General features: G+C 45.0%; 1 protein-coding gene across 1 annotated transcript in view; it reads right to left on the reverse strand.

Annotated features, from left to right (window-relative positions):
* The window catches only part of HERC6 (HECT and RLD domain containing E3 ubiquitin protein ligase family member 6), a 57,351-nt gene extending 42,491 nt beyond the window's left edge, over positions 1–14,860 (reverse strand). The window contains exons 1-6 of the mRNA XM_044766303.2: positions 13,573–14,860; positions 9,193–9,667; positions 7,572–7,731; positions 5,511–5,587; positions 2,158–2,385; positions 1,143–1,237 (exon numbers count right to left, since the gene is read on the reverse strand). Coding sequence (XP_044622238.1) covers positions 1,143–1,237; positions 2,158–2,385; positions 5,511–5,587; positions 7,572–7,731; positions 9,193–9,391 — 759 coding nt within the window. The 5' untranslated portion in view covers positions 9,392–9,667; positions 13,573–14,860. The remainder of the gene's footprint in view (positions 1–1,142; positions 1,238–2,157; positions 2,386–5,510; positions 5,588–7,571; positions 7,732–9,192; positions 9,668–13,572) is intronic.
* Positions 14,861–16,869: the final 2,009 nt, after the last annotated feature.

Genomic DNA, 16,869 nt, shown 5'->3' on the forward strand with positions numbered 1-16,869 from the left:
CGGTGGCCCAGGGTTTTGCTGGTTCGGATCCTGGGCACGGACACGGCACCACTCATCAGGCCATGCTGAGGCAGCATCCCACATGCCACAACTAGAAGCACCCACAACTGGAATATACAACTGTGTACTGGGGGGCTTTAAAGAGAAGGAAAAAAAAAAAAAGAGATTGGCAACAGATGTTAACTCAGGTGCCAATCTTTTAAAACAAACAAACAAACAAAAAGACCCTTAAAGATTAAGTATCATAAGAGTTATATGTGAGCACTAAGCGAAATATAAGCTTTATATAAAGAGGAGGGGGTCTTATAGTTATTTCTAATAGTAAATGTAAAGTTAACACATTAAACATGGGAAAAAAAAAAATCAGTGGAATTCCCTTGAGAACTAAGCACTCAATACACAATTGTAGAATGAATGGAGGGACCAGTTAACGGGCTCAAGAGTAACACTAACATGTAAGCAGAGGGTTGCTTTATTTAGTTGAGCATTACTCTGAAAATAATCTCTTTTTCAAAAGATGACTCTTGATTAAAACAACTCTAGCCTTCTCCTGCCAACTAAGAATAAAATAATCCAAACATGTTTATAAAACAAATAATAAAAATTATTTTAGCTGTTGAGTTTTTAAATAAGCATTTCAACCCCACAGCTTTCAAGTCTATTCCTTATGGCAATGGAGAGAATCCAAACCATTGGAATATATTGTATGGCCAGTATAAGAAGGGGAGGAAAACATTCAGGAAGCCGGCTTGTAACTGTGCCAAGTAGGAAATGGAACAAAGAGAGTTCTAGGCTGTAAAGTGGGTTATTGAAAACTGTAAAAATTACTTTGCTGCTTCTATAATAATTTCCATCCGTAGACCCACATTATGAATGAATAATTGCCAAAAAGGATTAGCTCCTGTAATAATCTAATTTAGTAGGTATCTAAAAATATTTCCTAAAGCTGAAAGTAGCTTTTGTCTTAGGATCTTGAAAATTTCATGCTTTTACTGGGTTAACTTCTCCGCTTTAGATATTTGTACACTGAATGGCTGTGCTGAGATATTGACCCATATGTTGCTTTCAGCAACAATCAGTACACGTACCTTGTGGTAACACTTCCCTAGGATTTAAAAAAATAGCAAGACGTTTTGGATTACCTGGGTGAGCACCGCAGTGTGCTCATAACCACAGCTGATGTAAATCACACCCAGATTCCTCAGCGCACCAATCGAACGAGGCTTGTAGCTTTGCACTGTTGGAAGAAAGCAGCATCTTCAGAGCATAAGAAGCAGACTCAGATGTCACGAGTTTTTATATTTTTTATACTTTTTAATATTTTATCTTATAATTCATTAACATAATCTGTAAGTGAATAATCAGAAGTATTATTAGCAGTAATTAGCAGTCTTCTAGTCCAGTGGCTCCCAAACTTTGCTGCACACTGGAATCCCCTGGAGGATCTGTAATACTGATGAGGCCTCGCTTCCATCTCCAGACATTCCAATTGAACTGGTATATGGTCCAGCCTGGGCACTGGGATTTTTAAATGCTCTCAGGGGAGACAGAATAATGTCCTCCTGACAATGTCCATGTCCTTTTCCCAGAGCCTGTGAATATGTTAGGTTACATGGCAAAGCAGAGTTAAGGAAGCAGATGGAATTAAAGTGGCTAATCATTGACGTTAAAACAGGGAGGTGAGCCTGGTAATCACGGGGACCTTTATCTGAGGAAGAGAGAGGCAGAAGAGTCAATGTCAGAGTAACGTGACTTGAGAAAGACTTAACCAGCCATTACTTGCTCTGAAGAAGAAAGGGGACTACATGTCAAGGAATGCAGGTGGCCAGGAGAAGCTGGAAAAGGCAAGAAAATGGTTTCTGCTCCAGAGCCTCCAGAAAGGACCACATCCTGGCTGACACCTTGACTGTAGCCCAGTGGGACGGGCGCCAGACTTCCGATGGCCGGAACTCTAAGATAATAAATTTGTGTTGCTTTAAACTAAGTTTGTGATAATTTGTTACAGCAGCAATAGAAAATTAATACAGCTCCCTAGAACAAGTCTAATGGGGCACAAAGTTTGGGAACCACTGTTCTAACCTGTGAGACGGCCCTTTGCAGAGTCTTCCAACTGGAAAGAAAGAACGGTTTACCGTAGGAACAAGACTATCTTGTTACCTGGAACATTATTCCCGCTGAGGGCCAGCTGCCCTGCGCTGTTGTTTCCCCAGCCAAATGAAGTCCCAGAGACAGACAGGGCAAAGCTGTGGGCCCCTCCTGCAGCCACCTGAGCCAGGGGGATCCCTTCCAGGGACCTCACCCTCTGCGGGCTGTCTTGGGAAGGGAACTCCTTCCCCAGGCCCAGCTGACCTTGGCTGTTCTTTCCCCATGAAAACACTTGGCCACCTACAAAAATAAAGAAGAGAAATTCAGAATCGCACACACATTGGAATACCAAATGCAAGTAGAAACTACCACCCTCATTCTAAAAACCTTTAAAGAATAAAACAGGAAGAAAGGAAGTTAAAGTATTCTGGCTAAAGGCAAGGGGGCTGGTCAAGATCACCTTTAAAAGTCCCTTCCAACAACATCCACTCTTCTTCTCTCTTTGAGTTAAGGGCAACCATATTCTTTCAGCTGCTCAGGCCAAAAATCTTGATTCCTCTCTTTCTTTTACACTCTTTAACCCAGAAAATCCTAAAGCCTCTACCTTCAGAGATTATCCAGAATCAAACTACTACTCACCCCTCCATTGTTACCACCTCAGCTGCCGAGTCACCATTATTTCTCTGCTGCAGAATTACAACAGCGCCTCACTGGGCTCCCAGATTCCACCTTTGTCCTCTGCAGTCTGTTCCCCAAAGAGCTGTCAGGGTGATCTTTTAAAACTATAAGTCAGATCAAACCCTTCAGGAGCTTGTTATCTCATCCAACAAAAGGCCGATTCTTCCCAGTGCTCACAAGCCCCATGTCACCAGTCCTCCCCAGGACCACTTCTCGGCCTCATCTCCCCCCTTGCTCAGGCTCTCCTGACGCCCGCTGTTGCTGAGCACACTGCTGGCATACCCCTACCTCATGGCCTTTGCATCTGGATCATTCTTCTGGATCTTGGCTTAGCATCATGTCTCCCTCCCTTCCTTCCTTTTGGGCTCTGCTCACATGTTGCCTTACAAGAGAGCTTCCCTGACCTCCTTTATAAAATAGAAAGACCCCTGCCCTCCACCCGAGGGCTCGCTCGCTCTCTGTCCCCTTACCCTGCCCCACTTTCCTGCACACCCTTATCTCTATCTGTTATACCACATCACTATGTGTCTCTTTAAGGGTCACTTCCTCTACTTCCCCCCAGAATATGAGCTCCGTGAACACAGGGTGTTAGGTTTGTTCACTGCTGTATCCTCTTTGCCAGAAACATTGGAGGCACTCAGTAAACACTTGAGAAAAAAACATTTTATGTTGAATCTGACCAGAAATGGACAATTTATATCAGGTCAAAAATCAAACTCTTCTAATAATTATTTATCCAGAGAAATGCCAACACATCTCAGATTTTTGTAATTTATAATATCCAGTTTTTATATTTAACTCCTCTAAAGTTATTTCCACCACCGAAAAGAATTTTTTAAAGATTTTTATTTTTTTTATTTTTTTCCTCTTTCTCCCCAAAGCCCCCAGGTACATAGTTGCATATTCTTAGTTGTGGGTCCTTCTAGTTGTGGCATGTGGGACGCTGCCTCAGCGTGGTTTGATGAGCAGTGCCATGTCCGTGCCCAGGATTCGAACTGACGAAACACTGGGCCGCCTGCAGCGGAGCGCGAGAACTTAACCACTCGGCCACGGGGCCAGCCCCAAGAATTTTTGAGGGCACAACGCAAGATGTCAAACTCTCGAAGGTCTATGAGGACTCGCAGCTCAGCAGAGAAAAGTATCAAATGCTGGGCTCAACACAGCCTCTCCAGGCCAGACCAACGCGAGGACAAACCAGTACCCAAGGAACATTCACATCATTTCCATAATCAACAGGGACCATTTGTAACAACATGGATGGACCTTGAGGGCATTACGCTAAGTGAAATAAGGCAGACAGAGAAAGACAAATACCGTATGATCTCACTCGTATGTGGAATAAAAAAAAAAAGAAAAAAAAAACCCCAACCTCATCGATACAGAGAACAGATTGGTGGCTGCCAGAGATGGGGTGGGGAGGGCAAAGTGGGTGAAGGTGGTCAAAAGGTACAAAATTCCAGTTATAAAATAAATAAGTCCTGGGGAGGTAATGTACAGCATGGTGACTATAGTTCATAACACTGTATTGCATATTTGAGATCTGCAGGGAGAGTAAATCTTAAAAATTCTCATCACAGGAAAAAAAATTCTGTAAACTATGTATGGTGATGGATGTCAACTAGACATTGTGGTGATCATTTCACAATATATACAAATATCAAATATGGTGTATCCCAAACTAATATAATGTTGTATATCAATTATACCTCAATGATAAATAAATAAATAAATAAATAAATAAATAAAAGAAGGAAAGGAAGGAAGGAAGGAAAAGAGACTACTCCTTTTTGTACCCTTACTATCTGCTTTGGACTGTACAGGATATATTATGTACCCTCTCTCAGTGAATCTTCTAAACAACCAGTAAGTTAGGCATCAAGATGCCTACAGATGAGAAAACTGAGACGCATCAAAGTTCAATAGCCTGCCCCAGATCAAATAGCTGGAAATGGTGGGAGAAGGAATCCTCCTGCAGCCACGGGGTCGCCTGGTCTCATAGCCTGCCTGGCGCAGTGGTTAAGCACTTAGGGCTGGGATGTAAGCAAGTAGAGGCTCAAATCCCACCTCTTCTATTTCTTAGTGTGTGACCTGGGGCAAACTACTGAAAGACTGGGAGCCCACATCTCCTCATTTCTGAAATGAGGGTACGAATAATACCGAGCTTCTGTGTTTGTTAGGTGATTATAGGAAATAACACGTGTAAAGCATCTAACACATAGGTGGCACATAGAAGGCAACCAAGAAATGCTGGCTGTCTACGGCCCCTGTGGCACAGCTGCAATTATGCCTATGACAATCCCCCAAGGGACACACGAAAGGATGGGGCATGTTAGTAAATATTGAGGCATAGTTTTGACATCTTGCCTTTTCTTTCTTTGATCTAAGTAAAAAAGACATACAGGCCTTTGTCTGTCTGAGGTTGCCAGTGTTGACAAGCCATTCAGCATAAAGGGCACAGTGCTGGAAATAACCCTGCTGCTGAGTTCTGAGGGAATCAGCCAACCAGATCATGTGAACAGAGACAGCTCTATGGCAATGAGACGTGAATCAGACACTACTTAGAGGATAATAAGAAAAAAGAAAATTGAAAAAAATACGAACAACAACGCATCTTATGAAATCTGGGGAGTTAAAAACTTCTAAATGCATTAAAATGAACCCCAATGCATTAAAAATCAACAGCTATCATTCATATTCAAACAATTACTCGCTTATGACACTTGGTAGATCCAACAAGCCTTTTTTACCTTCTGATAATGCCAGGGAGTGGTAGTCTCCACAGGAAACTTGTATTATTTTTATGCCAGTCAGAGTTTTTATCTTCCTATAACAAAAATGATACAAAATCTATTAATCCTTGTTTAGAATGGGTCATCAAGCGAACCACAGAGATTTAAAGCTATCTCAGGTAATACACCTGGCCTAAGGAAACAATTTTATTTCCCTATATTTCTCTAGCACTTTCATTTGAAAGCCCTCAGACTGTTTTTTTGTTTGTTTGGGTTTTTCCTTTTTTTTTTTGATGAGGAAGATTGTCGCTGAGCTAGCATCTGTGTCAATCGTCCTCTATTTTGTATGTGGGGTGCTGCCAGAGCATGGCTTGATGACTGGTGTGTAGGTCCACACTCCGGGTCTGAACCTGAGAACTCCGGGCTGCTGAAGCAGAGCACATGAACCCAACCACTATGCCACCAGGCCGGCCCCCTCAAACTGTTCTTAACATGACATCAACACGTACACAGGTACAGGGCAGAATCCAAAGTAGTTTATAATGCAAAAGTGATCTTTATGGACTTTTAATACATTATATCATGTACTAACTTTTATTCTTTACTTATTAGCCTAAAAGAAAAATAAATTTCTTCAAACATGTGTAGCATGGATCTTTAGAATTTATAGAACACTGTCACCTACGACCCCTAATTTAAGCCCTGTGAGATAAAGAAACCATTAGGTTGAATCCCATTAAATTGACATTTTTGTGGATCAAAAACATAACTATCAGCAATTTCACATGCTTGAAGCTAGTAGAACTCAAAGAGCTCACACAGGTGCTGAGTTGTAGAGCTAGACTCAGACCTTGGTCTTTTCATTCCGAGTTCAATGCTCATCCCCGCAAGCCACAGTGATCTCTCGTAAGATTTAACGACCAGAGGAGGTAAGAAGAGGTAACTTCCTAGTATTAAAAAGCAAGCTTTTGAAAATCCTCAAGCATGTAATTCATGACCACACAATTCAGACTGCTGGTCATAACATCTGTCCAAGGAAGCTGTTTGTGAGGATGTGATTTTCCCCCCCGCTTTACTAAGTAAAACATTAGGACCCAGTGGCTTATGATAAGCCAAAAGGTTATGTTGAGAGGAAAACTCTTCCTCTTCCAACTTGAGTCCAGTGTTTGGGGGCCTGCGAATTAACTGACAATAGACAGATTAACGGGAGAAAAGACAAGGTTTATATACGTGTACACACAGGAGATCCAGTGATGGAAAGTTTATGGAAGAGCCTGAGTAAAGGTTTACCTATATATCAACTTAGCAAAAGAGGGTTTTTAGGGCTTCATTGGGAAAGTATGGAAGATTCTTTTTTTTTTTCCTGAAGAAAATTCACCCTGAGCTAATATCTGTTGCCAATCTTTCTCTTTTTGCTTGAGGAAGCTTGTCCCTGAGCTAACATCTGTGCCAATCTTCCTCTGTTTTGTATGTGGGTTGCTGCCCCAGCATGGCTGCAGATGAGTGGTGTAGGTCCGTGCCCAAAACCAAACCTGGGGCGCCAGAGCGTCAGAGCACACTGAACTTAACCACTAGGCCATGGGCCGGCCCCTCTCTTGGGTTTTTTGATGCTGACTGGGCAACCTGTCTTCACAGCAGCTGACTTCACAGGAAACTCACTCCAAGGAGGGTTAATGGCTGCTGTATTTTCAGAATGCTCGGATATAGTCAGATAAGAGAAGTTCAAAGAAAATTTCTTTCTGCATCTTCAGTAGCTCAAATGTTTTCACTTTAAAATAATCTTTATACCAACTCTGGGGGCCCAACTGGGTCCCCACAGTTATTTCCAATAGATAAGACTAAGTCGAAAGGGCCACATGCTCTCATTTAACCCTGCCCTTCTCCCTGTCCCTCACAGGACTCTGATAAGAAATAATAATTGCTGTTACAGATTTTTCCTGCCTCTTCCCCTCACTACACTGTCATCACTGAGGTTCGAACTGTGTTTGTCGTAGTCTGTCTTTGTACTCCGGCCTCGTGCGTGGTGCCTGACACATGAAATTCAAAAATATGGAAGGAAAGTGCGAACTGCTCACTTACTTAGGTGTAAAATTTATTCCCTTGACCTCTCCAGTTCCCAGCTGCCCTTCAGAGCCCGCGCCCCACGCGAAGACCCGTCCTCTGTGACAGACAGCCAAGGAGTGCTCCTGCCCACAGCTCACGAGGCTGACTTGTAGAGTTTCCAATGTCCGAATCGGTTCTTTAGGAACAAAAACGAGACAAGACCCCCCACAAGATTATTAATTTACCAAGTTTAAGATAATACTTTCCTTCAAAAAGAAGGGTCACCTGGATTTTTCGTCTCTTCCAAAGGACTGTTAGATGGAGGCATAAAGTCCACGCTAAAGCTGTGAAGGAAATAAGCTCAATGGGTGTTACACTGTCCTTACGGGAACGTGGCTGCTACTTAAAAGGGTGGGCATCGTGGAGGAGGGGAACTTGTAAGGACTATGATTCTTGACCTCACGTTTCTCTATGATGGTGGTAGCAAAGCCCAGCAAAATAAAGGGAGCTGGAGAGAAGATGGGCTAGCCTCTGCTCCGCTCTTCTGGCTTCCTCGCCCTGAACAGTGAAAACAGTGAATCTCCTGCTCAGGAGGAAACCGCAGAGAGCCCGCCTTGTGAGAGCGAGGGGCGGATGCCAGATCCTCTCACAACGAGGAGCGCAGTACTGTGCCCCCAAAGGCAGCAAACCTGCCGCGAAGGAACACCTGACCACATTTCCCTACGAGTCAGTGCAATCTGCTTTCTCAAGGGGTTTGTCTCTGAATTATTACAGGTTTGGAGTCAAGTACATCATTACCATTTTTAGCACTTAAGTTTTCTTTTTCATCTTTGTAATCTTATCCTTTTCAACAATTTACTTTCAAACCACGCAACAATAAAAATTCTCCCAAAGGTTCACCCATTCATGGAGGTAGAAACTGGAACCACTTTCCTGGAGAACAATTTGGCATTAAGTATCATGTTGTCCCTCATTTCTACCTGAAGGGGATCAGGATACGGCACCCAAAAATATGCCACTTTGGCATAAGGATTATTTTGAGCCAAAGGCAATTGAGAATCAACAGATGCAGGAAGAATTCTCAGCCCTCCCTTTATCCGCCTAAAAGCAGGGCACAAATTTCCCTTGTACAGGTGTCCCCTCTGTCCCATACCAGGAAGAGAAGAACGACTCTTATCACCAGAGTCGGCATCAACAGATAGATTCGCGCAGGGCAGGACTGCTCTCAAAAGGCAAGCGGAGGGACCACCTCTCTCTGTTCAGGGGAGGGCGGTCCAGTTTAGCTGCGCTCTCAGTTTCGCTTTGAAGGTGAACTGGAAACTGAAACAAACCCGAGGCGCGTCTGGAAAACGAAATTGATGAAGTTGTGCAAACCACAAACCATCACTCTGTTTAGATGGATTCGCACAGTCAAGGACTGGTCTCGAAAGGCAAGCGGGAAGGACCACCTCTCTCTGTTCAGGGGAGGGCGGTCCAGTTTAGCTGCGCTCTCAGTTTCGCTTTGAAGGTGAACTGGAAACTGAAACAAACCCGAGGCGCGTCTGGAAAAGGAAACCGATGAAGCTGCACCCGGGCTGCGCGGAGCACCGATCTCCCGCCTCCCGGGAGCCCGCGGCCCCAGGCCCCGCGCGCCCCGCACCTGGGTCCCGGCGCTCACCTGGCCGCTCCCCGCGCGGCGCGCCCCTCCGGCCCAGCTGGCCCCGGCTGTTGTCCCCGTACGAGTGGACCGTGCCGTCGCTCAGCAGCAGCAGCGCGTGGCGCCCCCCGCAGGCCGCCTGCCGCAGCTCGGGGCCGCCCGCGCCCGCCGGCCCCCGGCGCAGCAGCCCGCCGGAGCCCGCGTCCCAGCAGCAGTACATCTCGCGCCCGCGCCCGTCTGCCCTGTCCCGCCCGGCGCTCAGAGGCTGGGGACAGGTGTGCGCTGACTTCCCGAAAACCCGGAGGCTGGCTGGCTCGGCCCCACCAGCCGTGGTCTCCTCCTGCCGTCAACTCGAATCCAGCGGCACTGCCCTGGCACTTGCGTCATCCTGACGTCTCCCCGCCTACGCCAAGTGCTGAGGAGCAGAGGGGACTCCGGTGGAAGTTCCCCTGGATTTGCGTTCGAGCTAAGACCCCTGTGAGCTGTGTGACTTTGGGCAAGTTACCTAACGATTTTGTGCCTCAGCTACCACGTCTGTGCAATGTGGACGGTTATGTTAGGATAATTTAGTAGATAAACCACAGTAGGTTAGAATTTGGCGCCCGAGATGCGAAAGCCTCATGGTGCCTACATTCTCCTATTTATAAACAGATGAATAAATAGTATAGTGTCAGGTGGCAACATGAAGAAAAACAGAACAGTAAAGGAACAGAGGCTGGGGGCAGAAGGAAGTAGCGTTTTTTTGTTTGTTTTTTTTAAAGATTGGCGCCTGAGCTAACAACTGTTGCCAATCCTCTTTTTTTTTCTTTCCGCTTTTTCTCCCCAAATCCCCCCAGTAGATACTTGTATATTTTAGTTGTGGATCAAGAACTAGTGTTTTTTGATAAGGTTTCAGCGAAGACCTCTCTGATGAAGTGACATTGAGCAGAGCGCTGCAGGAACATGGGAAATGAGGGAATGAGTCATGCTCATCTCTAAGGGCAGGGGGTGAGGGGGCAGTCAGAAGGTTTTGAACAGAGAAGTGACATGATCTGACTTCAGTTTTAAGAGAATCATTCTAGCTGCCATGTAGAAAATAACAGAACAAAAATGGATGCAGAAAAGCCAGTTAGGAGAGGCTGCTGGATAAATATTTGCTGCGCGTCTCCACCTAATGGCATCAAGCTTGAGCATGTGAATTTGTTCTGGCCGATGACATCAGGCAGGGAACATCTTCCAGGAGTCTGGGTTAGAAGGATGATGCTGGGACTAAGGTGCTACCTTAGAGGGGAGAATGGGAAGAAATGATCACATACAAGATGTTTTGGAAGTCAGAGTCCACAGAGTTGCTGATGGATGAAAGTGGGAGGAAGGAAGGAAGGAAAGGGGTTAGGATTACCCCAAGGTGGGTCTGAGCAACCGGGTGAGTGGTGGTACCCTCTCTGGGGGTGAGGTGCCTCAAGGGACGTGCCAGTTTGGGGCTGGTGGGTCAGGAGTCCAGTCTGTAATAACCCTGAGATGCTTGTTTAGGGGCGGAAAATTTTTTGCTTCTTTCCTTCTAGGTTCTTTTACTGGTCTAATAATTAAATCAGCATAAGACAGATTAACAGGAGAAAAACAAAAGCCCCCGGCATGAGACCCAAAGACAGTCAGGCATTTGAGACTTACGTGAGATTCTGAGCTAAGGAGCAGGGAATGGGGGTCTGGACCTTCAGAGGGAAGGAAGATGGGAAGAGCAGATGTTTGGTGATGTGGCATGTCATGCCATGCAGAGAAGTCTTTCTGATATGAAAAGTTGTCTTTGGTATTAGCTTTCTCCCTGGTACAGGCCCTCGATCTAAATTGTTTCAGGCATTTTTGGGGAAGGTAGCTTTTCCTGAGTCTCTTGGGCCTTAATTGTCTTCAGCTGGAAATAATCCGCATGCCAAAGTGGCGTTTTGGAGGTGGCATATTCTGCTCCCCCATGCTTCTTACTAGGAGGCAATAAAGTCAACCGTTTTGGAGTGGTGGAGAGAAGTCGGGGTGGAGTCACAAAACTGGGAGGTATCAGCATAGAGATGATACTGAAAGCCAGACGGATGCTTGCGATCACCAATGGGGAGAGCATGGCTGGCACAGAACAGACGACTGCTCCTGGGAGGAAAGCCAGGAGGGACGGTGTGCGAGGAGCAAGGGAAGAGTAAGGGAATGATCAACTCTGTCAGTTGCGTGTCGAGCAAGATAAAGGTTGAGGGTTGATCTTTAGGTTTGGCAAAAAGGAGGTCACTGGTGACTCTTGACAGCGTTAGCTGTCGTCAGCATTATTGTTTTAGTATTATAGTATCCATTTGTATACTTAGCTCACCTCTCTTTACTACTACATTTTAAGTTCTCTAAAGATGAGAATAAATGTTATTTGTTTTTCTATCTCAAGAGTGCCCGGCACATGGTAGATGTGATAAGTATGTACTGGACAAATGGGTTGATGAGTGGTGAGTAAATGAATAGCATTTCCATTTCACTATGTACCATATATAACCTTTTTCTGAATGGTAATTTCCTAAATGTTAATTACCTTCCTGAGGCACAAACTGTAAGAGTTTGATATTATCAGCATAAAACACTGAGCCCTCATATTAAGTTATTTCTTAAAAAAAAATTTACCAGAGGGGCCGGCCCAGTGGCGCAGTGGTTAAGTTTGTGCGTTCCACTTCTCGCTGGCTCGGGGTTTGCTGGTTCGGATCCCAGGTGCGGACATGGCACCACTTGTCAAGCCATGCTGCGGCAGGCGTCCCATGTATAAAGTAGAGGAAGATGGGCACGGATGTTAGCTCAGGGCCAGTCTTCCTCAGCAAAAAGAGGAGGATTGGCAGTAGTTAGCTCAGGGCTAATCTTCCTCAAAACAAAAAAAAATCTACTAAAGAACTAAATTGTAAATGTACTCTGCTCACTTTGTCCCTACGACCTAGCACAGTTACTGCCACATAAAAAGACCTCAATAAATGTTAGTGAGACAAGTGAATAAAATGTAAATTAAAGAAACTGAACACAGTTTTATTGCTTGAGAAAGATATAATTCTCAATTCATCTGTGTTCATGCACTTGGAAATAGTAGCTCTCATTTATTGAATGTTTACCATGTGTTGACTATTTTATATAAAATATCTAATTTAATTCTTTCATCAGCTTTTCTCAGTTAAGATTCTTTTAGTTCCCAAGGGACAGAAAATATGTCCTAATCTCACTGAGGCAAAAGGGAAATTTACTGGTAGATTGCATTATTATTCAAAAATATCTGGTGCGCCTCTCCACGTGTGGCATCAAGCTTGAGCACTTGAATTTGTTCTGGCCAGTGACATGCGAGTGATACAAACAACCGTCCTGGGAGATGGTTTAAGAGTCAGCACTTGTTTTCCCTACTCTCTTTTTCCTCTATTACAATATTAGAACAACTGGTGATTTTCCAGATAGAGATTGCTCCGTCATCCTTGGTCCCAGATTAAAGACAACAATCTAGCTGAGTGGCAGCTCGTCTAAGGAGCACAAGTGAGAAATAAATCTTTGTCTTTGTACGCCCCTCAGCTTCTGGGGGGTGTTTGTTATTGCACAGATAGCATCAGGTAGCCTCTTGTGACAGTCACATCACTGAAGTCCATCAGCACGGCTGATTCCAGGAACTGCTGTCCACCAGGACTTAAACAATGTCCTGATGACTCCATTTCTCCTATCTCTTCACTCCGCCTCTTGCTATGGGGGCTTCATCTTCAGGCGCCATGCAGTGTAGTCCTCAGTTCCAGGATCCCCTCTGAGATGGCAAGAGGGTTACAGCAGCCCTAACCTTTTTATCCAGCTCTCAGCCCCACAGCCTGTGGAGCATTTGCTCACAAACAAAAGTCCTGGGGTTTAGTGGTGGTGCTCACAATGACTGATTTGGGTCTCATGTCCACCCCTGAGCCAGTCACAGCGGATGCCAGGAGATCCTATCAATCACCTGGCAGAACTGTCTGTGAGCTGGGGACAGAATCTCACCAATGCGCGGGTTCCGAGAGCGAGGAGTAGGCAGACTCCAAAATGAAAGCTGGGCATGTTGCTGGAAGAGGTGGGGGATGGATGCCAAGGCGTATCCTCTATAACAATTATGTACAACAAGTATTGGTTTTATTCCTGTTTTGTGGATAAGGAGTCAAGGCTCAGAGAGTTTTGGTAACTTGTTTGAAGTTACATGGCATGTAAGTGGCGGGATTTTAACACTGGTGAATTTGACTAGAATGCCTGTTTAATTTCCACTATAACACACTCTTTAGTCCCCGATCTCTCCTCTCATGTGCCCTTTGGGTTAATAGCACATCCTCACAACCATTCCATGTAGAAAATTCTAGCTTTCAGACAGCATCATCATGGTGGCCTGACAGGATTCCTTTGTGTCTCCACTTCGATCTACAGAAAGTGAAACATCCATACCCAACAAAGGTTACATTGCCCAAAACACCAGGACCAGAGAGATCGACACATCTGTACATACAACGGTGCGTGCATTGGAGAACGGAGAGAAGGGCAACAGCAGAGGCAGAGCCCAGGACCCGGGACCCCCGGCAGCAGCGGCTGAGCCAGCCGCCCCCAGCCCCGGAGAACTCCGGCCAGCCGGCCGCGGCGGCACCTGTGGCCGCGGGAAGCGGAGCGGCAGCGGAGGCGGAGCCGGGTGATCCCGGAGCGGGTCGCAGAGCGGAGGCGCTCACAGGACTCCGACGTCCCAACCCCAGCGGCGCCCGCAGCCCCAGGGCAACAGGCAACTGCTGAGACAGTGCCCCGCGGACCTGCTCTTTCCAGCCGCTCGTTCCCCTTCTCAACGCCACCCCGCCACCCCGCACCTCGGCAGAGCTTCTGACCCAGGTGATCCCTGACACAGTGGAGGCATCAGCTATCCCTGTGTTTCCTGGCAGCTGCGAAGCCAGCGACAGCGAGGCATCAGTGACCCCCAGGGGTGTAGGCAGCGACACCCTGAATAGAGGCTCTGGAGAGTGGAACATGCAGATCCTCAAACGTAGCCAGAGGCAGCTCAGGTAGAAGAAACCAAAAAACTGGCGCTATAGCGCCACCTACTGAAAAGCAAAAGAAAGGCCTCTAATCTCCAACTGATGGAAAAGTTTGAATCAAAACAAACCAACCCATGCCTAAATAAGAAAAGTGTTTGCCATGACAAATGCTCCGGCAGAGGAATAACTCAGCAAGCACCACAAACAACTACGGTAACGTGGCATCGCAAGAAGAAAATAACGGTTCTTCGGAAACCAAACATAAATTCATGGAAGACTGTGATCTAACTCATGAAGAATTCGAAATAGCTGTCATGAAGAAACAGTGAGCTACCAGAAAACTCAGAAAGGCAGCTCACTGAGTCAGGATAAAATCAATGAACAGAAGACAATTCATCTTATATTCCCTTCCCTTTGCAAAATCCTCCCCTAACCAATTAGTTGCTGAAAGATGCAGGCTCATATCAGCAACGTCTCATTTTCCATCCGTTTTCTGTCTCCACCATTCCTACCCTAGTTCAGGTCTTTTGCAATAACATCTCGCATGTTTCCATCTCTAATATCTGGCATCTCTAATGGATCTTTTAAGTTCTACCAAGTTATCTGCAGAAAAAACACTCCTGATCATATCTCTTACCTTTTTTAATGTTTGCAGGCCTATTGCTACAGAAAAAATAAATACGAAACCTTTTGTGTATAACTTAAGGCCCTCCGTGATCTGTTTGTAAATGACCTTTCCAGCTGCATTTGACCAACAATTACAGGCATACACACACGCGCACACACACGCACACGTACACACGTAACATGCACTGGGACCACTGTCACAATGAAAAACTTGCCTTTTCCTACTTGCTTTTTCCCCCCAAATCCATGCCTTTGTTCATTCTGTATCTTCTGCCTGGAATTTTCTTTTCCCCGTTTCTGTTTACGAAAATACTTATGTCTCAAAGCCTCATCTCTGTGACGGACTTCTTGGACTCCACAATATCAGTTACTGCTTTCTGGGCTCCTACTACAAATGATGTCCATAGTGCACACACACTCCCCAGCCCGATACTAAGTTCACTCTGGATTGCTACATTATTCCATCTTTGCCCAACCAACCCTGCCAGGGACCTTAATCATCTTTGTAGCCTCCCCAAAGCCTAGCAAAGTGTTACACAGTATGTGCTAAATGGCAGCTGGCGCTCAGTGACTATCAGGGTAATTAATTAGGTAAAATTCATGGTTATTTTTTTTTTTAATCTTTACTGAATTTCCACTATGGGTATAACATGGAGCAAACAAAAGATAATAATTATTACTCATGTTGGTATTTACTTTAGACTTTACGAACTCCTTCCAGCCATTTTACCTGCTGTCCTCATAAGCACAGAGGAAGCAGGCATGAGAGGGAAGACTGTCCCTATTTCAGAGGAACTTCGGCTCAGAGAGGTGAAAGTGATTTGACTCTAATTACAGATGAGTAAGTGGAACAGCCCATGGCTTTTCTTTCCACTACACAATCATGTCTAATGTGTTTCTCTTTCTCAGAGAACACCCAGGTAAGAAACAGAAAATCAATTGAAATTGACCATCATCATATCTTTAAAATCAAACTTTGAAGATTATTTGTACCTTATATTACACAACAATACCTGTTTTTCTTTTTTACTAATTTTCCCCTAAACAGTGATTTATAGAGGACTGGAGAATGAGAGAATGGAAAGGAAATAAAATTTCCTATCAACCTACCACATGCCAATTTCTCTCACAATATGTTTCCTCATTTAAACTTTGCAACCACCCTATTAAATACTCCTCCATATTATGTACCCCCATACCGATGTGAATAACTCAAGCCTCAGAACATTTTAGTGACTTGCTCAGATAAATAGTAAGATAAATGGGGAAACCCAGATTCAAACCATACCTCCTTTCTCTTCCCTCTTTCCACCAAACAGCATTGACTCAAAGTGAGGTGAGAAGGAAGTGAGAAAGGGGATGAGGGAGGGGGATGAGCTAAGAAAAGAGCATCGTGGAGCACATGGAGTTGAGGAAAGATGGACTAAACCAGTTAGGAGAGGGGAAAAGAGGCCTGAGGGCAATCCCTGAGGATCAGGTGGAAGGGCATCTGAGAAGAGAGGGGCGTGTGGCAAGTGCATTGCTTTCCTCTGCCATCTTCTTTCCACACTCACTTCTACTTTAACCCCTGTGCTTCTGAGTTCAAAGCCCATGCTCTCTGCTACTTAGCCGGGACAGCCCTCAGACCGGCAAGTGGAAAATGGGACGCAGTGCAGGTATTAGCTTCGTTTATGATTACACTCCAACCTCCGTCCCAATTATGTCCAGGTGGCTCCCTGGCAAATGCCGTCCAGTGGTTCTTCACAAGTGGACAATTCAGATAGCTAGTAGAAGTCAGTGGGAATAAAAACCCACCCACTCAAACTCTGACCTCTCGGTCTCCTCGTAGATAAGAAATGGCAGTTTTGAATTTTAACTCTAGATGGCAGTGTTGGTCAATCTGAGCTCTTTTTTTACCCTTCATGAAAACACTTGACCTAGTTTTTATGGTTGGCAGATTAATGGCTGACATCTCTTTTCTATAGGTAGTCTTATAATTATCCTTAAAGATATTAGTGATTTTCTTTCCCATGCTCATTGCAAGATATTGGTATTTCAATCACTTAGAAAAAATATAAAATGTTACGCTCACGTGTTATAT

Source organism: Equus asinus, chromosome 3, assembly GCF_041296235.1.
Source record: "Equus asinus isolate D_3611 breed Donkey chromosome 3, EquAss-T2T_v2, whole genome shotgun sequence".
NCBI lineage: Eukaryota > Metazoa > Chordata > Mammalia > Perissodactyla > Equidae > Equus > Equus asinus.